We start from the raw sequence: 24,289 nt of genomic DNA, 5'->3' as shown, positions 1-24,289 counted from the left end.
TACGATTGAGAGCTTGGCAAAATTGGGGAACAATCCTTGAAACAGTTGATTTATCCACTCCAATAGACTGGAGTCGTTTATAATGCATGTAATACTAATAATAAACACAAATAATGATACGGGATTTAGTTTGTATAAACGACTGGAAGAATCCGGTGTTCCAGCCTTATAGATACCGGGCCTAGCTACGCAGAAACTTGCGTAGCGAAAAAACAATTTATCAAGAAACAACAAACTCTCAAAATAAAATCAACTCGAATGAAAAATTTTTAACACACAAATCCACACACATTTTATTTTCAAGAACTTTTTTTGAGCGGGAAAAAATTTTAATTGCGATATTGACACTTTTTTTTTTGTTTGGAGTTAGTGCACAAAGATTTCTAGACGACTAAAATTTACTTTTTTGCTTTATTTCTAATATGTCTGAATTAGTCGTCTAGCTTGCTAGACTACCACTCCAATAACATCTCCCACAACTTGTTGGAAACTTCCACATGCCAAAAACTTCAAAGAAATCAACACTTGACTTTCCACAGACAAAGCGTGGTTTCTTTGTGTAGGTCTTTGCAGATCTTGTCTGAGAAGATTGGTTAAAAACACAATGCCTTGTCGTGAAAAGCGAAAGCGCATCCGAATGTCCTCATCTGAAAAAGTGTTGTTATGCATAAAATCTTTCAGTCTGTATGTTCTTGGACGTCTTCTTTGCAAATTTCCATATAAAATCATGTTCATCGCGGCCATTTCTCACTTTGTTTTAAGCTTAATCTTTCCTTAATCCACCTCCCGAGCAGGATTAAGTTTTGGGGTGTTTAAGTCTAACTAAGTTAATCTCTTTTTTAATCGTGATATTTTTTGAACAACAGACAAATTTTCGTTAATCGGCGCTAATCGCTATTTAATCCGGACTTAAGCTAATCGGTCGCTAATCCACTTTTGAACAACCGTGCCCAGGAGCTTCGAAAGTTTAAAGTGACGTCAAAAAATCTAATGTTTTTGGAGCCCAGCCGCCCCCATAGAATATGTCAGGCGATAAATGCCACCATTTTGAAAATTTCCCGCAAAGGACACAAGTTTTCTCGGAACTGGATTGTTTGAGACCATTGACCAATCAAAATCACCGATGGGAGGTCACGTGATAATAAAAATTTCGATTGCAGAAATCGTGGTGAGTTGAAAAAGGTAGTAAGTACTATCACTTTCACAGTTTCAGCAGAGGAAAAGTCTGAATGTAACTTGAACTTACCTACAAGAAACATATTTTTTCTGATGTAGAAATGTAGAATTTCAAGGAAAATAAGAAATGGTCGAGAAGAAACTTATTTGCACAGTATGTTCGGAACAATATCCTGCCAATGCAAAGTTTTGCTTGAAGGATGGACCATCTTTGAAACCCCTAGAAGAAAGTGGTAAGATTTTGGGGAATACACCTCTTTTAAATCCAATCAAGAAACATCCAAACGAGTTAATCAAGTTTTTAATGTTTAAGGATGTCAAATTTTTCTTTTTTGAAAAAATTTAGTAGATCAGCAGGTCCAAGTTTTTTTCGAGTAGACAGGAGACAGGTCAGTGTCAGAGCTGTGAGTCCATTTTCAGACTTAAAAACAAAATAAATAGCTTCTTGCTGGTCTTGTTGAAAAAAAAGTTTAACATTTTTAAAAAGATCAGAGTTTTTTATAGAGACTACCGTGAGTGGTCCTAAATCCAACAGCCCTGCCTAAATCCGATGGGGTCTTTCAAAGATAAAAACTAGATTAAAAACAAACTTTTCGCTGTGACGCAACGAAAATCAGTTTGGCAAATTGCATAGATCCGCAATGTTGCAATATTCCGCAGCGTTGCGTTTTTTTGCAACGATTCCCTCAGCGTGCACTGCGATTTTTTGCAACGTTCCCAATGGAAGTGTGCGATTATGAACACCAACTATGACGACCAATTTTCGCAAACAGAAGCAAAATTAGGCAAAATCTGGCATATTTGAACAAAGTAGCATTTCTTCCAAGAATGATTGTGAATAATGGCTAGGTAGGAAATTAAAATGCTAGGGTGAAAAGTTTCCTTTTGGGTTGTTCTTCAAAATGCACATTATTTTGGGACCCTGGCCCAGGCCCTGTGAAGACGGTTTTGGTCCATAGGCTAGGGCTGCGAAATTATGCAGCGGTAAAGCTGCAGAATTTCGCAACGTTGCGGAATATCACAACGCAAAAAATGTGAAATTTCGCAACGTTGCGGATCTATGCAATTTGCCGAACTGAAATACCAAAGTGTCAGCTAACTGAGAGATTTGATACATTGAACCAATTGAACCAAATAACAATAATTGCTTCTTATACAAAACATAATTTTTTATTACAAAGTTGTTAACATTTTAAAAACGAGCAACCCAACAGATTCAGAATAATATAGAGGTAATTATTTTACACTCACACTCTTTTGATCACATTAATTGTCATCTTGTTAGATGTTTTGTTTTTGAGAGTTCTTGCAATAGTTTATTGTTCAACTTGGAGAGGGAATGTTTGTAAACATAGAATTTTTTTTCATAGCATTTATTTGGGGGGTCGGATTTTTAGGCAGGCAGTTAGGGAAAGTTAGGGAAACCATCCAGGACCCTGCCATTCTATAAGCCAGCAAAAACTAAATGACACTTATAAACTTAAGTTTCTTACCATTTCCCATCGAAAACAACCAAAAACATTGCTACTTCCCAAAGCCGGAGACCAAAACAAATTATCTTCCAAGATTATGGTGCCCTTTTGGATCTATTGTTAAAGCCATCTAAAATGGTGGAAATAGTTGCGGAAAGACAAAGGCGCCCGCTGCTTCGAGGGTGGTAACGCCAAAACGCCAAATATGATCTTCCAACAGAAGGCGAGTTAGTTGACGCGCGAGTTACGTCACGCACTCAACCTCAGCGCACAATGAACGGTGTTTCAGTGAATATCAATAATTATAAGAAGATCTTATGTGCTTAACTTCAGTAAACCTCGAGTGCTTCAATGAAAATGAAGAAGGTAAGAAGATAAAAAATGCGCCGGATAATTTTCATTGTAACAGTTTGGTCAATCATCGCTGAAAGTTTGAAAAAGTTTTTCCGACGCAAAAAAACATTTCAACTAAAGAAAAGCACAGTGTGCTTATACTTACTATGTTTGCTACATCATCTAGGCTAAAAAAAGTGCGAAAAGACACAAACGTCATTTTTTAATGAGTGATGTTATAATTTTTTTGATTGCGGCCGCGTACAGGAACTCGCCAAATGTTCCTAACTGGCAGGGCTGTCAGATTTAGGACCAGTCACGGTATTTTACTTTATTTAGCGATAAGAGAGGATAAAAGAGTTTGACCGACATTAATTAGACCAACTTTTACAGTAATTGCTCTATGCTCTAAAAGAGGCTAATTTTTTCCATTGTAAAGCAAGAAAGAAGAGTGTTTGACGCCCTTTATGACACGCCAAATTACTTTTTGTGACCAACTTTTTTTTGACACTGTCTCTGCATTTAGGCTCTATATCCTGTGTCATGTCCAGGCGATGTCAATCGAACTGTTCAGTTACCGAAATAATCGAAATCAATTGAACTTAATCGAACGATAGGTGTTCGATTACCAAACCAAATCGAACAATCAACAAAGCAAGAAATTTTGGTAAAGTTAGATTAGTTTGATTGAAGTTCGATGTGTTAGATTTACGGTTTTTGTTCACAAATCATTCCCGATGCGCATGAACGACTCTTTTCTGCTAATCCAATGATTGTTGGGGATTGTTTAGGCTAGAGCTGTTGCGCTAGCAATAACTGGAACAATTTGAGCTACAAAAACACTGATCGAACTTAATCCAAACTGCGATTAGTAATCAAACTTTAATCGAACTAAAGAAATATTTTTTGATAAAGCTCGATTACTGTGCAATCAGGTTCGGTAATCGAACGTTTTGTTCAATGAAATTCGATGGTTCAATTACTAAAATTGGTTTGATAGGGTTCGGTTGACATTGCCTGGTCATGTACACAAGACACGCCTTATATCGGAGATCACCCTTGAGCCCGCTTGTGTTGTGGCGGGTGATGGGATAAAGTCAGTTGCACTTGCAGTTGGTTTTTGGCGGGCTAATGGCTGGTTTGCCTTATACATGAATAATGGGCTATTCCATTTTTAAATCATACATGGGTCTGAGCCTTTATTTTCCAAGGGGTTTTTGTTCATTTTTTTTCAGATTTTCCAAGGGGGATATTGAAGTTTTCCAGGGGGTTCTCTCTTCCTAAACTGACATCAATACATAGTCATTTCCCAGGCCCTTTTTTCACAAAATTTCACTTTCCAGGGTTGTCGACCCCTAATTTCCGGGGGATATTTGTTATCCAAAATTTCCAGGGGGGTTTGTGAAAAAAGTTCGTCAATACCCCTGTACAATTTTTTTTTGGCATAGCTCAAGGCTTTAATCAGATTAACTTTCATGAGATTGAATTTCTAACGAAGACTTGTTCATTATGTCATCCCCCAGTCTAGCAAGCCAGTCTTTGCCAGACCAAGTCAAAAATAACAAATGGACCACCATAGGAGCTACCATAGCAGGAAATCAAAGACTAGGGTAACCTCTGATCCAAGGCGCCTCGCGTGCAACAGGTTGTAGAGCCTAATGTGCGCATGCTTATTTCCAACTATATAAACGTAAAGGGGTTCTTATAATTTTGAGTAATTTGGTAATTGGGAAAAAATGTTATTGAAAAAAAAAGAAAGAAAAAAAATTGGTGTCAAAAATAAGAGTTACTTATAAAAAGTAATTTTGCATGTCATATTCTTTGTGACTTTTGTGTAACTGGGCCTTTGATATTCCAGGATTACGATTTTACAATCTTTAAGGATTTTTGCCTCCCTAATCCAAATTCCTAAACTCTTTACTTTTATTAAGGAAGATTGAAATTAGAGTTTTTCAGCATTCCAAAAAAAAAGCAATGCCAAATTTTTTTCATTGTAAGGTGACTGGGAGGAGGCCCCCTCTTTAAACTGTAATTTCCAACTAAAATACTTGACAATGATTTTTGTAATTTTGGTGTCAAAATGTGTCAAAACACCAAGGGTTTATTTACAAACATGTAGGAATTGGTGTAAAAATTACATCCACTATTTGACTATATGAAGTGTCCCACTTTTACCCCAGGATGCTGGAAAATGTAGGAAAATGTGTGGGGTAAAATTGCTGTAATTTCAGCAATATTGAAAAAATCATTATGGAAATGCCTCTGAATCATTAAGTTGGTTGCAACTCATAAAGTATTATCAAGTTTGGGGAGATTTTGATCACTCTTTGAGACAAAATATTTATGTGTCCCATTTTCACACCAAATTGTTGGACACTTTTTTATTAGTTTTAGGATCATCAGGATACTCAGGACAAAAACAATTAGTGCTATTTTAATCACAGTACTTTGTAAGAAAATATAGCAAAAAATCACACCTCTACTACTAATATTCTCAAAATTATTTAAGAATTAGTCAAAATTGTTCTGTAATTACCCCAGTTGACTACTGTATACCAGAGTTTTTAGTTGCATCAGTCTCAGAAATTAGAAACTTTGTATGTCTGAGGTAAAAAAAAATTCTAAAATTTAGTCTTTAGTTTTGATACACAGGTTAAGAAAACAGCAGTAAATGGCTGAATTATGCTTTCAAGTTGAAAGTCGACTGAAAATTTATATATTTGGCAAAAGATTTGCTTGTTTTCTTGCGGAAAGCAAAAGATGGCCCAAAAAATCCTTGTGCTACATGTTTAAAGCTGACAATAAATTTGTTATTGGGCAAGAATTTACTTTTAAATGAACTACATATTAGGAAATGGCTCTAAACAAGCCTTGAATGTGGATTTTCAGCAAGCAAATTATCCTTATACCCAGTATTGGATTTTAGGTCTAAAAAGATATAATTTTTATTATTTGAACATCAATTTTTTTTCATTTTGTTTTTATGTTTATATCCAGTAGCACCTGAAGAAAGGAAGTTGTGCAAGAAATGTGGAAAATATTATCCAAAGGAATCAAAATTTTGTATGGAAGATGGGACTCTTCTTACAGAACTACAACCTTTGACTGAAGGTATAAATTCATTTGATTTTCTGTCTTCAAATAAACACAAAACAGCCAGTTTTGTACAGTGCTTGATAAAACTACAAGAACTCAAAATTTTTGAAATTTTTTGTACAGTAAATCATACTTTTGATAATATTGATTTATATTACAATTAATTTAAAATATTTATTCAAATTGACATTGATATAAAGCCTACTTTCATCAGCAGTAAAAATAAACCAGGGAAAGAGGGGTATTACAAAATAGGAATGTTAGTATATTAGGTAAAGACGGATGGTGAAAGGCCCTGATTATGATTGGCAAATGATAAAATCTTAAAATTATAGTAATATTTTTGAAGATAACACGTTACTTCTTAAGTTAAATTTGCAGTATATACAGTAAACAGCTTGGATATATATCAATTTTTAGTATTTTAAAGAATCTTTTTTAATTTTTTGTACATATTCACATCTGAAGGAAGAAAGTATTGTCCAAAATGTGGAGCCAATTATCCAAAAGAATCCAAATTTTGCATGGAAGATGGAACACCTCTCAAAGAACTAAAAACTGAAGGTGTTGTAAATTCATTCATACCTACCTGTACTGTACTTGCATATGCACATAATTGATATTCAAAAGAATATTTTCTAAAAACATCAAGAATGATTTGAACTTTTTTGCCTAGTAGATTACTCTGCATTCAAAATCAGACCCCTATTTTGAAAGTTACACTATCAATCAAATTTCTCATAATTGTCTTTAAATGTTTTAACAAAAAGCTCAAAATTCTACACCATAAATGCCATCATTTATGTTTTGGTCTTATGTTATTAGTTACAGCTGAAGAAAGGAAGTATTGTCAGAAATGTGGAAAAGACTATCCAAAGGAAACCAAATTTTGTGAAGATGATGGAGCAGGTCTAGAACTTCAACCTATCAATGAGGGTAATTGCCTTATACTTAATTAAACCTACCTGAATGTCCTATGAATAAAGCGCTGTTCCACCCATTGTGTATTCGTTCATCTCTTTTGCTTTTCTATCTTTTGTTTATAATTTGCACAAGCTAAAAGACCAATGGTCAATTTTAATTTGTAATGCCACACCAGATTTATGATTCATAGCTTGATTGTATTAAGCTTTGGTATCCAAGTCTTAGATTTTCACACTTCTGGAACCCTCTTGCCCCTGACTTGAGGTGGGGGCTAAAAGGTCAAGTGACCTCTGTTACCTGATTTTAGCCTGTGATCAGGGCAAGGATCCTTGATGTAGGGTTCACCTTGACTTTATGTCATAACCATGATGTCCTTTGTTCTGTTATTAAATGAAACTGTACAAAATTTTTCCCTTAAGTTAAAAAAGGTGATAAGAACAATGGACAAGAAGATAAGAACGATGGACAAGAAGATATGGAGATATGCGAGGAGGAAGTTCAACACAATCAAAACAAAATGGTGAAATTAGTTTTATTTTTTTTCAGTGATTAATACAATACTTGCAAACTTTTAAAGTAGTAGATATAAACAGTCTAGCCCCACAGTATCAGGTTTAACATCATATAGTCAATAAAATATAAAACACTGCATAGTACTGCAAATAGGGAAATTTCAGTTGGTCGTTAAATTTTTGAGTGTAACGAACAGAGGGTGTGGCGGAACCATCTTAGAAAATTTTGTAGGTCATTCCTTTAGATTGGCTAAACACCTATTTTAATTTAAGTTAACTGTTCCTCTTTTAATTAGAAGCGCTATTAAGTATTTATCTAAGCCTCTAATCTTCAAATTTTAACTGGACAAAATTAAAAACTGAGCCTCAGAATGACAGGTAGAAACTACAAAATGATCTGTAATTACTGGTCACTGGCTGTTATTTGCAGCACTGACATGCTATATCCACTGTAATCTCTTACTACTTGACTGGATCTGGCTTCCTATAAAAAAGGAAGTTGTTATGACAGACTAGTCAACTTTAAAGCTGAACATACTTCCATGACAAATCTGTGAGTATCTAGCCTATCTAGTGTGTAAATGAATATGATATCTTGCTTAGATGCTCAGACCTTAACAGACAGGAAAAAATGAATACAAGACCTAAACATTCAATATTTAATTGCTTTACATTGCTGTCGTTTAAAATTTTTATGTACTATTTTTATATTACAATAATATGATTTTTTTACTATTTAAATTCTTTATTTAAGGCACAAAAACAAGTTGATAACCATCAAACTTCATTTGGTAGCAATGCCAATGACAGTTCCAATGCTCAATATGCTTTGAGCTTTCCAAACGCAAAGTAAGTCTTAGTAAAAGTACATGTGTAATTTTTTAGTTTTTGAAATAAAATAAAAACTACAATAAGATAATAAATTTGGTAATAACTTATATATTTTTTAACCTATGCATTTACACTTTACATCTATCTCACTTGTTAGGTCTTTTTGGGACGTACAACTTTTATTGCATATAAATTTATATCATTCAATCTTAGCACCCAAGGTATCAGTGAAAACACTAAATGTAAGAATCAGCACATTGATAACGATACAGAAATTGCTGAAGAGAAGCCTAGTGAGGAAGGACAAAACAGCAAAATTGTTGGCAAGGAAGAAAATAAATCAGAGAACGACTCTAAAACCTTGCTTCAGACTGCTGAAGAATCTGAACTATCAAAGTAAGAACTACATTTTTTGTTTACTTATACCGATTTTATGAATATTGCACCAATAACACCATCAGCAGTTGCAGTATGGTTATTCAGAAATTATTGCTAATTCTGAATGAAAATTGTGTCATCACAAGCGACTTCAAATTCAAAATGGAACGCTCCAATGAAACGTTCATTGAATCTAGTTTAAGAACCTATGCATTTACACTTTTATATATCTATCTCAGTTATTAGTTCGTTGAGCCTCAAGTTCCTTATAAACGTGTTCTTTATAAAAAAACGTGTATTACACTAATAACACCATCAGTAGTTGCAGTAGGGTTATTCAGAAATTATTGCTAATTCTGAATGAAAATTGTGTCATCACAAGCGACTTCAAATTCAAAATGGAATGCTCCAATGAATCGTTCATTGAATCTAGCTTTAAAGAACCTATGCATTTCCACTTTTAAGTATATATCTATCTCAGTTATAAATTAGTTTGTTGTGGGATATACCAATTTTATTGCATATAGATTTATATCATTCAATCTTAGCACCCAAGGTATCAGTGAAAACACTAAAGTTGATAATCAGCACATTGATAACGATACAGAAATGGCTGAAGAGAAGCCTAGTGAGGAAGGACAAAACAGCAAAATTGTTGGCAAGGAAGAAAACAAATCAGAGAACGACTCTAAAACCTTGCTTCAGACTGCTGAAGAATCTGAACTATCAAAGTAAGAACTACATTTTTTGTTTACTCAGTTAATACTATAAAACATTCTAGAACGTTCTCATTTACGTTCTCATCAGTATACATTTTTTATTTACTAATACTAATTTTATGAGTATTACACCAATAACACCATCAGTAGTTACAATATGGTTATTCAGAAATTATTGCTAATTTTTGAATGAAAATTGTGTCATCACAAGCAACCTTCAATACAAAACGGAACGTTCCAATGAATTGGTCATTAAATTATTCAATCATTCTATTTTATTTACTAGTTTAAGAACGTTACTGAACATTCAAAATGTTTTTCAGACGTTCTTATCAAGTTGAATTCAACCTTTGAACGCTAAGGATTGTTCTGGAGTGGAATGTTTGAGAACAACTGAAAACGTTCTGGAACATCCAGGAAAGCTATGGGATGGGTTTGCAAACTTTCAGAATGTTCCATTTCATTTGTACTTTAAATCTTTTGTGATGACACAATTGTCCTTAACTCGATGAATATAGCTGTGATATACCATTGTTTCTAGCCTCTTATTTATGTACTTTATTGGTAGACTTAAAGAAGAACGAAATCAAATTGAGACCCCAACATTGTTCCAATCAAAAGAGACTAATGAGCATCCAGTGAAAAAAGAAAAGCAAGCAACAGAAAATGATTATACAAAGGCCAAACAGAATGGTTCAAATGCACAAGTTAAGAATGAAAACACATTCAACATCCAAGTGTCTGATGAAAAGACAAATCTAAGGTATTTTGAAATTTGCCTGGCTTTTGTCTGCCCAAACGGTTGCCCCTAAACTTGAGACTTCACAAAACAGGACACAAAGAAATCCTTAAATTTGCAAATAAAAATTTACAATTTTAAAACAATTAAATTCTCCTCTGTTTTGTTAAGTTTTGTTATTCAATCACTTGTTATGGCTTGTTTGTTGTGCAGGATTAATTTTATTTTTAACTTTTAGTGAGAAAACTAGCAGTGAATCTAGTGGACAATTATCAGATGGTAGAAACAACACTGAAAATGAAAAAGGCAAGAGGGAGCAAAATGAAGCCAAGTGAGAGATCTTTACACTATCCAAAGTTATTTAGCTTTTTTCTTTATTGAACTAATTGTAAGATGTTAAGATATACACCTGACACACACTACACTTTTGGTTACTTTTTTAAATTTCTATTTTATAATTTTTATTCTTCAGATATTTTATTGGACAATGTTCAAAGAATAGGATTATTCCCACTAAGTAACTAAAAATCATTTTCAGGATTATATGGATCCAATAATTAATTAATATCTCGTACATCAAGGGTAAACCAATCCAAGGAGAAACCGACCAAAGAAAAGGATTCCAAAGAAAAAGAAGAACAAAAAGAGAAAAAACAAGATAATCAAGCGTAAGTATTTTTGCCTGATAAAAAGGACAATTCTTTTTGATTAATTACATCCATTTGGATTTTAATTAAGGAGTTTTATATTTAAAAATGTGAGAAAAGTGAGAAAAGAATGATGTAAAGGAGCTTTCTGTGTCAGAAACTAGTTTTTACCTTTTTGGGTATCTATTGAAATTGGACGATGGTGTTGGACAATGATTGAGAGATCATCTGACAGTGTGTGTGGTTCATACGCTTCTTTTCTATTTTAATTTCACTACTAGGTCTGAAAACATCAATTGTGGACACAGTTGATGTTTTTTATCCACAGTCGATCATTTTTATGGACAGTTTTTTTCTTTTTCTTGACAGTTGATGCCTGGAAATAGACAGCCAATACTTTTCATGAACTGTCAAGATTTAATTGACTGCCAATGTCTGATATCGACTGTCGATTAGCTGATATTGACTGCCAATATCTTACCTTGACTGTCATTCAAGATCAGCTATTAACATTCAAATCTTTTTAAAGGTAATTAATATTGATTAATTAATGTAATATTATGATCATTTCTTTTCAGAGGAGGAAAAGAGCAATCAAAAAAACAAGATCCACTCACCAAAGATCAAAATGGTGTAAAAGAAGGGTAGGAAGTTATGAAAAAAATAAAACTTTTAAAAGTTTTAGTGAAATACCCTTAAGAAGGTTATTAGATGTAAGCTGATAATTTGTGATTTCCCAAGCGATTTAAAGTACCTGAAAATCAGACCGGTCTTGGTCCTGTATTACGAGCAGTCTAGTAGCAGTCAAATTTTTGTTTTAGATCGGCCTTCAGACCTTCTAGAAATTTGATCTCTAATGGTCCTGGCCGCTTCTAGACGCTCATGACTGCTCGTTAGACTGGTCCAGACAGCTAGTTAGTGATTTTTAGTAACAATCACATCAAAAAAATCTTGTAAGAGGATGTCAAATGGACAATCGAGGCCGGTCTGGGATCGGACGCTTCGCAGGGGCAGCTAAATTAACTAGACTCGAAGCGGCCTTTTGGTAAATTTTACAGTCATTTACCAGCCCTTAAAAGACCGCCTAAAGACCGGTCCCATTTTCAGGTACTTTTAAATCGCTTTAGGAGTCACATCCTTTTCTGATTTGATTAGAGTGACAACTAGAAGTATGGCAAATAAAACAGAATCAAATTCATCTGCGCCACCAAGTTATGCAAAAGCGACTGCAAGCTCAGCAGCTAAAAAGAATGGGTTTGTCATTTATCTTTCTAACAGCCATACTACTATACTTATTTTGGTGGTACCTATTTTTTGTATTTTAGCCGACTACATTGTAAATAAGTTACCAAAAAAAACTGGCCTTCATTTGACCTGTGCTGGTTGTTCTAACTTTGACTGGTCATGGTTGTTTGTTAGCTTTTCTAGTAACAATTACTTAAGAAATTGTTTAAAAGGATGTCAATCGGTCAATCAAGGCCATTCTGGGACAAGTCCAATTCTTGGAAAAGGTCCTGCGAAATGACTGCTAAATTAATTGAACTCATAGCAGCCTTTCGAAGTGTTTTCAATAAATTTTTACCAGTCATTTACTAGCCCCTAGAGTAGATTGTCCTTAGAATCACTTGGGTGTGACATATGATAAAAATAATGTCAAAAAAATAAAGACCTATACAGAAAATGAAAAATTTATATAATTTCAAGTATTTACTAAGGTTAGAGTTTATTTGTCTCCTTTAACACCTGTTAACACTTAAAACTGGAATACAAACTCACTCACATTCTTTGCTTAACTGATTGTGAAATTTAATTTATAGTGCCAATGATCAGAACCAAAAGGCTCAAGCTAATGTGAAAGGGTAAGTGCTCATTGATTTCACCATTTCACATTTCAATATTATTGTCGAAATTTATTGATCTAATTTTCAATTTTAAAGTAATTTAGACATATCATTTTTCATTTCATTGAGACTGTTGTCAAGGAGATTAACCTGCACCTTATCTTTTTTAGACATGTACATCAATATGCAAAGGGTTCAAAAGACAACAGGTAATTTACCACATTTTAACTTTATATAGCACATGTCAATGTAGATTCTCATCTTACAATCTTTTTGAAAGTACTATTTTTAGTTAATAGATAGTTATAAGAAAATGTATGTTGCAATCTTTTTATTTCCATTATTTTATGTTTTAGCTCTTCAAAGCCTAAGGCTATGAACTTCGCCAAAGCTACCAATGAAAAGACAAAACAAGTTACCTTCATTGTTGCTATTCCTAGTTCATGGAAGGGGGAGGTGTTTTTGATTTTCGGCCATCCACATTTTTGTGATTGGAAATCAGCAGCTCTTCAACTGGAAAGAACTGGGTTAGCCCCATTAAATTTGTGTTCGATATAAATGTAGCAACATATCATAGCGCCAGCCTGGGTTTAGGTCCCAGGCAAAAATATGGCCCCCCTCGAGTTTTAAGTCCCCCCAAAGATTTATGAATTTTTTGTTAGCCCCCAGGTCTTTTGACACTTTAAAAAAATTGATCCAGTAAAAAAGGGTTTGCCAATGTAAATTGCGTTTATGATAAGTTTAAGATGAAATATTTTGGACACTTTCTATAAACATATTGTGCTGCAAGCGAAAATTTTCCAGATTCATGAGCTTCAATTTGAGGGAATTGGGTACCACTACTCTGATACAAGAGTGTGGGTGATATGCCAGACATTGTGGTGCGTGGTGTCACTCATCCCGTTCTGTGCCTGCAACAAGCTATATACTACCCTGTGTAGTTAGAGTGTCATCACAATGCATCATGGTATATGTGTCTCGCATGCACAGAACCAGCGGTGTCTAGACAGCGCTAAGCATTCCAACTTGAAAAAGGATGAATTCCTAATTCGTAAAGAGTAGCACCCATTCCCCTATGGGAACCCTCATTTCTCATTGAAGCAAGAATAAAAGTTATGCTGAACTGATTTGTCAAAGTCAATATGCTAGATTTAATAAAATTATTTTGAAACATTTTTAATTTGTAGAGAATTTGGGGACAAGTTGGATATGATCAATGGAACTGTCGAAGTACCTAATTTTGTTTGCAAGGGTACACCCTACAAGTATGTTGTTCAAGGCAATGATGGAAATGTTGAATGGGAATACCTGAATACTGCTTATAATAATCATTATAGAAACCGATGGTTCTACATTCCTGATGAAAGATACAATTTAGGTAATTTAAGAATATTTAGACTATTTCTTTTCAAAGTGTCTTTTATTGCAATTATTCTAACACTTGGGGAAACATTCATCCGAAATTGTCTTTGTTGGTTACAAACGACAGAAATTGACAAAAATTCTCAAGAACTTTTATTGTTTTGTAAAATTGTTGTAATGATATGTTAAGGTCGGCGCAAATGGAGCCAACATTTGATCCAACATTCTAAATTTTCAATGTTGTATCAAATGTTGGCTCCATTTGCGCATCTAAAATTTAAAACTTTTTAAGAAATTTTGAGAATTCTAATGTTGGATGATGTTGGGTGAAGTTTGCTCGCGATCAAACTTTTCTTAAAATGTTGCCGATAATTAATGTTGGGTCCATTTGCGCGAGTTTTGACCCAACATTTGATTAAAACCTCTGAGATGAGGTGCAAAACAATGATTTATTCAAACGTTCGAATGCTTAAAATCTAACGTTTATGACAGTTTTCGAACGTTTGAATTTGCGAGAATTTTGAGTGTGTCATTAAAAAGGTTTGAAATCAGTTCAAAACAAAAACAGAGAGAATACAAGAAAGAGCAGCGATGAGTTTGACTGGAGAGCAACCTGCTGAAATAAATTATGGTAGTCGGCTTTTTGATGCTGATGTACCTAAGAAAGAGAGTCTGGAGAAAAAGAGCATCAAAGTCTCGCCCTTCAGAAACTTCGTTAAATCCCAAGGTTTCGAATTTTGCACTTTATGTAGATGAACGATTGAATCAAATGAAACAAAACAGTCTCGATATTGAGACCAATTGAAAAAAAACAAATATTAGATGGATTTTTGAATCAAATTAAGACATTTCACTCCTTTCTTTCGAATAGGTTGTGGTAAAAATATCCATGGCTTTCATATATATCGCTATTTCAAACTTGTTCCTTGGCTTTTTTTCTTCCATAGGGAATTATTTTCAATTTGATGACCTGGTAGTGCCAAAGTACCAATCATCATCTTGGTTTTCGTGGTTACCCTTTGGTAGTAATGAAATTTCTAACTCCCAAAGACAAAAGGAAGCCAAGTTGATATTCTTACATTACTTCAAGAAGATTATTGATAAAGACAAATTTATCAAAGTTGACCCATTGAATAACATGTTGTTGCTGTATGATCTAATATCAAGTTTTTTTTACTCATTTTGTGAAAACGGAGGTGGGAGAGTATGGAAACATTTGAATTGGGAAAAGCTTTCTAGCCCAAAGGATACATCAAAGGTGATGCTTGCTTGTGTAATGATATAAAAATGTATTTCTAAAGAAACTTTTTTTTTATTGTTGGCTTCTTAATTGGACTTCATAGGGCCTAACAAAAATTCCTGTTATGTGCAGTTTTGTAATTTTTGCGCAGTTTTGTAATTTTTCTGCGCAGTTTTGTAATTTTGACAAAAAATCTACCAAATTTTCCTTTGAAATAGTATAGATAAAAATCCTAAAGATTTATTGTTTTTTTTGGGTCTTTTTTCTATAGATTCTATTTGGAGTCGTGGAGAAGATATTGAAAAACCATACTGTAATCTTGAGCTCCAACCAAACTGAACCACACCAAAAGAAGGTCCAAACCTTACTTTCTACCATGTCCCTGATTCCATTGTTCGTCACTTTTGGTGATCAAGTTTCGGTGGATTTGGGACTTTTATTGATGGAAAATCTGTCCACAGAAAAAATCGAGACGTTAGCGTTGGAGGAAGGTTTAAAGAAGTCATTTGGAGCTACAGGCCTAGAGTGAGTACTCATTGTTTGACTAAAAAGAAGGCCACGATATGTGAAAAGATTGACAGTTCAGGTTTTATCTATAGTATTTAGTGTCTTTCGTGGAAATAACACATACTCTTTTCAAGAGAATATAATTGTAAAATCCCATTTACAAGGTTAAAATTATTAGAAATAAAAATGAAAAACTTATACTCACATATATTGGGACAAGAAGAAGTGAACTTTTAGGTTACGCTTTAATCCAATTTCTGTGTTGATCTCCCATGTATTTTGTTTGATATCTTAGTAACTTCTTTTATTTGTAATTTTTAATGGTTGTGCACTGATGCAAATTCAAAGTATCTATAAAAGTGTAATTTTGCTTGATTTTTCATTTTTAGATTCATTTTGGACTCTTTCATTGAATACTGGAAGTATATTCTAAAATATCCAAAAGTGAAGTCATCCATTTCTTGGCTTTTGCCTTTGCCATTGATGCATCTTGTTGAAAGAATAACTCTAAGAAGATTTCCAGAGCAAAATATTATTTCCCTTACCATTGACAAATGTGGGCTTTTTGGGCTTAAAAATCACGATTTACCATCGAAATCAGATATTCAGTAAGATTGATTACTTGAACTTATAAATAGTCTGATCATTCGTTTTTAAAAGAGTATTTAGTTTTTTAAAGGTTTTATTTCCTTGAAACATAACATAGATTGTATTCTACATGAGACATGAGGTCGGCGAAGGAACAAAATCAGGTCTTTTTTACCAGAGTGGCGGAATTTTGGAAACCAGTTCCTATCATAAGGAAAAATTTTGCATTTTATTTCGAAAGAGAATAGCTTGTTGATAGAATTTCAGAATGGGGAAGACAATTTAAAACTTTCTGGTTTTTTTTTTCTTATTTGAATTTTTTTTAGAAATCTTTGAATTTTGGTACTCTTTTAGACAGTTTTGAGGGAATTTAAGGAAAAAATTGATATAATTGCAGAGTACCCCCTTGAATGAAGTAGAGAAAGCCCAATTTTATCTGAAGAGAATAATAATTTAAGGGAGGTCAAATTTTTATCACTCTACGAAACCTTATTAATAATTTGGCAGCGAAATGTCTCTAAAGCCGATTTTTTTGAAAAATGACTCTAATGCAAACAAACATTATTTAACTTGCAATTAATTCTAAACCAACTAAAGTTCCTTCCAAACAAAGCAAATTTTTTCAGTTTTTAATTTTAAATCAACTTAACGTCGCAAAACATACATTTTTATGCATTTCTAAAGTGGCTATCATGGTCAGGTTCTACCCCTAGCATACCCTTTATATTTTTTTTCTTGTAGAATTCTCATGGGGAATATAAATATGATGTCATCATCTTTACAAAGAGATCCTGAGCTACAAAGGACTATTGTTCTTTTAATTGATGTCAGACAGTTTCCAATTGCTTTAGTTCACGGTGTGAAACCCAAGCTGTTAATACGAAAATTCATCACATCCCAAACTGAAAACGATCACTTGGTAAATACAATACCAATTTATTTGTACATTATACCGGGTGTTTAATTTTTCTATTCAGTTGAACGGCTTGAATTTTTTTGTGAGTATTGTACGTTTAATTTCCAAACATTTCTAAAAGTTTGGCAAAGTTACCTCAAATGAATTTAAAGTTATGAATATTCTCGCAAGATCACTACTTTTTGTGTTGTTTACAGTAGCAATTAATTGACGCAAAAGAAGACGTCAAACCTTTACAGTCTAGCTTTCCTATCAGCTGTAAAAACCGTTTTAAAGTGAAATTGAAGTTTAAGCTAGATGTAGAAGGGAATATTCCTACTAAACCAAAATTTTTTAATGTCAAACTTATCTTGTTTTCAAATTAAAGGGGTTTTGGGCATCTTTTTTCAGTGTTATCGTAACATCTCAAGGTGTTCAAGGCAATGTAAAGCATTTCTTAGCAAAACAAATTTTCATCAATTCGTTTCATTTGCATTATTTAATCGATCATATTATATTATACAAGCTCTGTTCTGCTTCTTTAACATTTTGCAAAACAGTTGAACTGAAAACCTAAGGATTTTGATGTACAAAAGATAATAACAACGGTTCATTTCTGCACCATTGACGATTTGAAAGTATTTTTTTTGTCGTCGCAATTGACGTTAAAAAATGGCTTGGTTGGAACTAGCTAGAATCTATCAAAATGTTGACCTTGGAACAAAACTTAACCTATGAAATGAAAAAATGATGCCATTTTAATGTTTTAAAAGTAGCGAGACAAAATAAGAGCGTAAAAACGAAGCGTAGTTTAGTTCCTTGTTCCATAAGGGAAAATTTAACTATGAAAATCCGTGAACAATGAAAAATTGACCTAAGTCAACAGAATTATCATAAAGTCACTTTAAATGAACATACAAATGTATAATTTTCACCAAGGGTAAAAAATTAAATTTTTAATCCTCCCTAAAAATTTCATTTGTCTTTGTTCAATAGAAATTTGTATGCCAAAAATCGAAAAATAGGCGCGTTTTTTTTGACACACCCGGTATACATATACTCGGTGATGTATATTCAACGAGGCGAAGCTGTGTTGAATATTACACCATCTTGGGATAATAAAACTCAATATCCAACTTTTACCTATTGAAATCTGCTTAAGATTAATGACAACTGTTAAAAATTTAAATGGTTTCTATTTTTCAGGTTTTTTCTGATGATGATGTTTTATTCTTGGACACACTTAAGTCTTGCATCAAACTCTTGACAAAATCAGATTTGTAAGTTTGAGTACATTGGACTGTCACTAATTCTAATCTTTCTATAATTCTTTTCAATGCCTGTCAAAGAAACCCTCGTTGTATTTAATTATCAGCAATCAAAAGTGACCCAAACTACTTTTGACACTGCTAAATTTCCCTGAAAGAAAATAAATGTCTGCTCTTAAGAGGCCAAGCACCGTATGGAGGCTGCAGGCCAGAAACTTGAGTCTGCAAGAAAAATTTAAAAGAAGAATAAAAAGTTCAAAACCTCAAATATTTCTAACTTATTTCTTTAGCTACTATGTGACTGAGGCATTGGTTGACCTGGCTATTGTTACACTGAGCAAAACAAAAGAAGCACACAAATTCCCTTATCTACTATTCCATTTTGTTGAAGTTTGCTTAAAAAACGTTTCAGAGGAAACAGAGCAGCATAATGGCATGTTTGAGAAATTAAAAAATGTGCTTAGTCAAAAAAGGGAAAAGTTTTATTCAGCCTTGGCAAAGTTTGGTTCCGTATATTGGTTCTACAAAGACATTGAGGGTATCAGCTGTTTCTTATGGGTGAGAAAACTAGCAATCTTATTGGAAAACACAATGCCAATTGAGGGGTCCCGCTCTCTATCTAAATCGAAACCAATCAAAAATTTTACTTTTTTATATTAGTATTAAGAGCAGATTTTTATCAAATGAAATAGACATACCCCTTATCATGCCAATCTATTATACTCCCTGACTCTGAAAACTTTTGGTACTCCTCATCAGTACCAAATCATACCAATTTTATTTCAGATTATTGAATCGTTGTGGTCCATGCAGTTATTAAATGAAGATTTTGAAAATGAAATGAAGAAAAAAATCATCCATATCATAAATTATACAATCAAAGAAATTGTAAGTGCCATAGGTTTACCATTTATGAAAAAACAACGCTTACATGGGCAAATAGGATGAACCCTTATTTTTGTTTGGGAAACTATGACGTGATTGAAAGCTCACAAAATTCTTGTATTTTGATATAAATCTTTCAAACTTTTATTAATTATAAGGTTACTCTTAAATAGTTAATGCTTCTTTTTTATAGTATCAGAATGACAAAGACAAATTCTTTGCTCTCTTTTGTGAAATGGAATTCAAAGACTTCATCAAGGAAGCCCTGGAGCTTGTGTTTGAGAAAAATATTGAAATCTTACTAAATGTAAGTTGAACTTTAGTATCCAAATTCGTTCATTGGGGTGGAGGGGAAGTAAAGTGGAGTGATCAGTTTTGGGGAAAATTTAGTCCCCTTCCAGTGATAAACTAACATAAACTAGAATTAGGCAACCTCTAGAGGGTGGGAGGGAGTATGGTAAAAAATAATTGAACAGACTTGAACACTGCCATCTTAAACAAGGTCTTTGTTTGTGCTTTCAGAGTATAGCCAATACCTAAATTACTTTTGAATAAACATTCACCTGTAAAAACAGATTGATATCAGAAAAATAAAATATTATGTTATTGTATAATCTATGAAATTTCTGACTGTTAAATTACTTTACTAAATATTGATTTTTAATGCTTATTGATCTTAGGAAGGAAGGCTTCTCTCGTACTTTGGGTACACACGTCCGGCAGAAATGCTTTGTCAAAAAGTTAATCAATTATGGGAGACTTTGAAAGATGACGATGAAAGATTTAACTGGATAATCACATACAATCCACTGAAAACGATATTGAAACATTTCTGTTAGTAAGATTCATATTATTGTAACAAGAAGCTGAAAGTCCAAGTCCTACTGAATCCTCTTTGTACAAACTTGTACATTCAGCCCTTCTTAATCAGACAACCAAATTATTTGCCTGATTTTGAAATAAAAATTTTGTTTAATAAAAGTCAAAAAATGATGACAAAAATCAATGTAAATTTGATTTTTCTATTTTGTTTTTTAGGGGGAAAGGAAGGCAATAAAGTATCAATCGTCTTGGATACAGCTTCCAACATTTTAATTGATTATTGTGAAAGCTTAACAAACTCAGAAATTACTTTCAAAAAGTTCAATCAAATAAAGCAACATCAACAGAGATTTTATGACTTCATGTGCATTATCAGTCCTGAGGATAAAGCCACCATTATCCAGACATTCAACAAACGAAATCTTGAATATGATTTATACAAGCACACAAGTGCCATTGTGAATGGGCTAGCAGCGCTTTTGAGAAATCTTCCTGATAAAATAGGTATTTGTGATTGATGAGTTTTTTATTTTGAAGCTTGAGTAGTAATTGAAATTTTTTTTCCTGGCACTCATTAGGGTCAAAATGTATTTCATTTCAATTCAATTTATATTTTCATTTTTTTAGGTAAAACTGACACCTTTTTTGAAAAGGGTTTTAAGAAAGAAGATGGAATTCGCTTTATTGACGTGTACAAGTATGGTGCTCACCCTTCAGAATATTTCCAAATCCAAAGGGAAGCTTTACAATTGCTGGACAAAATGTTTAAACGAAATCTATTAACATCCAGTATATTCCAAATGAAATGGCGCCAATGTCTGACATCTCTGGCTGGTTTAAAACTTGATGGTGCAAAAATAATTGAAAAGTTACCTCCAAAAAGTTTATTTCTCAACACATGGGATAGCATTCTGGGAGAAGAAATCAAGGATGATCTCAGGCTGCCTTTTAACATTAAGCAAGTTATCGCTTACATTATCTTACCTTCGCTGAATCTAACTTTCAATTCCTTAAAAGAGTTATGTGGTGGGGAAATTCCTATTCCAGCTGCTTTGAATTACATGAAGCATTGCACCAACCTTGTAAAGGAGCTGGATGAATTAAACCTGTTTTTCGAAGCAAGTATCCCTGAGGCTGATATACAAAACTGTGCAAGAAGAATTCAATGTGCAAATGCAATGAGTGATTGTGTAGAGCAATCAGACGCCATCCTCCAGACTGCTTCAGTTTTGGGGTTGGAAGGAGAATTCAATAGCATCAAAATGATACGAGACAAGGTAAGGTGCCTTCTCAAGGGTACTTAATAGACAGGGATTGGAATAAATAGGGTTTTTAAAAAAAATCAAAACAAAGACCAAATTCTAAGAAGGAATTTTAAGAGGAAAAAAATGAAGGAATTTATTAAATATTTTTCCGAGAATTAATAAAGAGGGTAGTTGAAATACAAAAATGTTCTGGCTGAAACTTTTAGAAAAAGAATTTGACTGGACGAGCCAAAGGTACACCATCAGATCTTCTTTTTTTGAAGAATTGTGACATATATTGCCATTACAATATTTTTGATGTCTCATGGTTGTTACTAATGGTTTATTTTATTTACTTTTTTAGGCCTCAACTGGCCAAACTTCGTTGTTGAAAGAAATAACTGAGGAGCTGATTGCAGATACAGATAAAGTAATGCAAGTATCTCCAGAAATGAAGCAAGTTTTCAAAGCTGTTGCTGACAATCTACCACTATTGAAATGGTTAAAAGAGCATTTGAAAGGTATACAATATTGTATAAATGTTGCAACTTTTCTGAAATGCAAATGAAAAGCTGTCCTGAACCAGGAGAAATTATTTGATTTGTGTTTTCTGTCAATAGGATAAATTTTGGAAAATAAATCGCTAAGCTTCAATTGATAAGGCTTAATATTAATCATTGGCGACACTGAAGTCATTAGGAAATCAAATCATTATTTTTGGTATAATTGACTTTTAGATGCAAAGGAAGTCAAAGTTTTTGTTGAGATGATGTCAATCGCAGCTGGCGAAAGTGATTATGAAGTTGATCGTGTAGCAAATTTTGAAGCATGTTGCCAAGCTTTCAGTCCAATTATTTTTGAATTAAACAATAAATCTGGATTCAAGGAATTTCAAAGGGCTTGTCAAAGAACTGCAGAAGCAGTCAGAAACGGAGATGGAATTATTGAAAAGCTAGTAAGTCTGAAACCCTTTGACAATTTGTCTCTTGATCTTTTCATAGTATTCCAGATCATTGAAAATGCAAACAATGCTACCAATGTTTTGCTTATAGTTCTACATGTGATGGCACGGTTTCACTGTGGCAGTTTTTTAATGTCATTTTGATTCCTTCCTTTAGAACAGCAGTAATAACAATTTGGAGTGGTTCAAACAAGCTAAAGAATCCCAAGGATCAGTATCAGCAAGATCCTTCCTGGAAGCTAAGAAAGCAAATTCCAATGGCAAGTACATCATTGGGAATCTCACTGGTAAAGCAGACTTTTTCTTTGAACAAACAGCAGCTTTACACCATGTTGTGAAATTGAAAGTTGTTTATGAAGGAGATAAAGTCCAAACTAAAGATCTTTCACTGGATGATGTCCATGACCTTCAAAGTCGTTTGATGCTTTTGGGTCGAGACAATAACAAAACTGAAGAAAGTATCAAGGAAGGCATCTTTGAGAAAGAATATTTTGTAAAGGTAATTAATTTTCCTTAACTATTTGATGAATTGCAGATGCTTAGGATGGTTTTGCTCTGGCCATCTCTTATTTGCTCACAGGAAAAAAGTAAATTTTCTAATCAAGCAAAATCAAGTTCCTGTTATCTTGGAAAAGATTTTTTAGGCTACCTGCTAGAAGGTAATAAAAAAGCCTGCTGAGGAGTCTTCCCTCTTATGGGAGCAAAGGTGTTATCATTAATGATTAATGCTACCTTAAGGGGATTAACTTTTGCGGAAACTTTTTTTAGCGAGACAATTTTTTCGTGAAATAATTTAATTTTCGCGAAGACGGGAATCCTAATTTTCGCGAGGATAAAATTTTGCGAATCAGCCCCTTTTTGACCGAATTTCTTTCATTTTCCTAGGGGTTCAGGAAAAAATCATGATTTTAAATGTTTCGCGAGGATTATATTTTGCGAATTTCGCGAATCCAAAGGTTTTTAAAATTTTGGCGAGGATTAATTTTCGCAAATTTCTGAAAAACTTGCGAAATTCGTGAAATATAATCCCCGCGAAAATTAATCCCTAAAGGTAATTCAGGCTATATTTCACTTAAAAACTAACAGGTTATTCATTAGGTTATTTCAATTGCTTACTTCTTATATTCTTTCAGCAAGCTGAGATGGTAACACAATTAGCTGATACATACGTTAGACTCATCGAAGCTGGTGATGTGAATTTTCTCAATTGGAAGAAAGAATACCAGTGCAATGTGGAAGAGGCACGCAAGAAAGGTTTCAAAGAGTATTTCAAAGGAATTGAGAATGAAATAAGAAGTTTTGAAAACCGCTTATCAGCTTGGAATGACGAGTTGATGCAATTCCGTATGGAGAATCCATATGCCAATCACTTCAGCGTGAAGCAGATGCTTGTATTGCGTAAATATTTGAAACAATATTCCTCATCTTCTACTAAGCCTATAATCAATAACCAAGTCTTCACTTTGTTGCGAAGCATATCCGAGGAAGTTACTGTCAAAAAGGTCAAAGAATGTTGTGTTACCATGTATGCTTCCAGTACAAAACCTCTAGCAAAAGACCAAAGGAAAAGCCAAGACAACGAAACCAATTTCACCAGATTCACATTCAAAGAACTTGGTGTGATGATTAAGAAATTTCTTAAAGAAAATGATGATATTGAAAAAGAGGTTGTCTTGGCATCTTTGATGCAGGTCCCTGATTTCAGAAATGAAAAGAAAGTGATTCTGTGGTGCGGAAAACATGAAGATGATGAAGACCTCATTGAAGAATTATCTGAAAAAGCCGAGGCTGAGCTTGAAAAAATGCAAGAAAACGATTTAAGGTGTGTAAAAACTTTGATAAAAAAACG

At 33.5% G+C, this 24,289-nt stretch overlaps 2 protein-coding genes across 2 annotated transcripts in view; both read left to right on the top strand.

The window, feature by feature from the left end:
* The first annotated feature begins 1,181 nt into the window (after window positions 1-1,181).
* The window catches only part of LOC136810233 (E3 ubiquitin-protein ligase rnf213-alpha-like), a 63,792-nt gene continuing 40,684 nt past the window's right edge, over window positions 1,182-24,289 (top strand). Inside the window, exons 1-32 of the mRNA XM_067066801.1 lie at window positions 1,182-1,409; window positions 5,982-6,092; window positions 6,546-6,641; window positions 6,903-7,013; window positions 7,421-7,521; window positions 8,268-8,362; window positions 8,558-8,867; window positions 9,271-9,453; window positions 10,010-10,204; window positions 10,419-10,511; window positions 10,762-10,848; window positions 11,406-11,471; window positions 11,983-12,081; window positions 12,645-12,678; window positions 12,839-12,877; window positions 13,025-13,195; window positions 13,856-14,046; window positions 14,978-15,288; window positions 15,542-15,795; window positions 16,167-16,385; window positions 17,107-17,284; window positions 18,467-18,540; window positions 18,819-19,086; window positions 19,315-19,416; window positions 19,607-19,720; window positions 20,094-20,247; window positions 20,452-20,739; window positions 20,863-21,512; window positions 21,844-22,000; window positions 22,217-22,434; window positions 22,598-22,939; window positions 23,574-24,262. Coding sequence (XP_066922902.1) covers window positions 12,042-12,081; window positions 12,645-12,678; window positions 12,839-12,877; window positions 13,025-13,195; window positions 13,856-14,046; window positions 14,978-15,288; window positions 15,542-15,795; window positions 16,167-16,385; window positions 17,107-17,284; window positions 18,467-18,540; window positions 18,819-19,086; window positions 19,315-19,416; window positions 19,607-19,720; window positions 20,094-20,247; window positions 20,452-20,739; window positions 20,863-21,512; window positions 21,844-22,000; window positions 22,217-22,434; window positions 22,598-22,939; window positions 23,574-24,262 — 4,493 coding nt within the window. The 5' untranslated portion in view covers window positions 1,182-1,409; window positions 5,982-6,092; window positions 6,546-6,641; ... (8 more) ...; window positions 11,406-11,471; window positions 11,983-12,041. The remainder of the gene's footprint in view (window positions 1,410-5,981; window positions 6,093-6,545; window positions 6,642-6,902; window positions 7,014-7,420; window positions 7,522-8,267; window positions 8,363-8,557; window positions 8,868-9,270; window positions 9,454-10,009; window positions 10,205-10,418; window positions 10,512-10,761; window positions 10,849-11,405; window positions 11,472-11,982; window positions 12,082-12,644; window positions 12,679-12,838; window positions 12,878-13,024; window positions 13,196-13,855; window positions 14,047-14,977; window positions 15,289-15,541; window positions 15,796-16,166; window positions 16,386-17,106; window positions 17,285-18,466; window positions 18,541-18,818; window positions 19,087-19,314; window positions 19,417-19,606; window positions 19,721-20,093; window positions 20,248-20,451; window positions 20,740-20,862; window positions 21,513-21,843; window positions 22,001-22,216; window positions 22,435-22,597; window positions 22,940-23,573; window positions 24,263-24,289) is intronic.
* Window positions 1,304-11,475, top strand: LOC136810340 (myb-like protein X). The gene is made up of 12 exons (XM_067066896.1): window positions 1,304-1,409; window positions 5,979-6,092; window positions 6,546-6,668; window positions 6,903-7,013; window positions 7,421-7,521; window positions 8,268-8,362; window positions 8,558-8,740; window positions 9,271-9,453; window positions 10,010-10,204; window positions 10,419-10,511; window positions 10,762-10,848; window positions 11,406-11,475. The coding sequence occupies exons 1-12, from the start codon at window positions 1,304-1,306 to the stop codon at window positions 11,473-11,475; spliced, it is 1,461 nt and encodes a 486-aa protein (XP_066922997.1).

This window comes from Clytia hemisphaerica, unplaced genomic scaffold (genome assembly GCF_902728285.1).
Source record: "Clytia hemisphaerica strain Z4C2 unplaced genomic scaffold, Clytia hemisphaerica genome assembly, whole genome shotgun sequence".
Classification (NCBI taxonomy): Eukaryota; Metazoa; Cnidaria; class Hydrozoa; order Leptothecata; family Clytiidae; genus Clytia; species Clytia hemisphaerica.
Note: the sequence above shows the minus strand (reverse complement) of the source record. Positions and strands in the feature narration are given on the sequence as shown.

Excerpts from the sequence above, each read along its gene's own strand:
- LOC136810340 (XM_067066896.1), top strand. The coding sequence starts at position 1,304 with ATGGTCGAGAAGAAACTTATTTGCACAGTATGTTCGGAACAATATCCT. Across the intron at positions 7,014-7,420 it reads ACTTCAACCTATCAATGAGG|TTAAAAAAGGTGATAAGAAC; the intron begins GTAATTGCCTTA and ends TTTTCCCTTAAG. Across the intron at positions 8,363-8,557 it reads TTGAGCTTTCCAAACGCAAA|CACCCAAGGTATCAGTGAAA; the intron begins GTAAGTCTTAGT and ends ATTCAATCTTAG.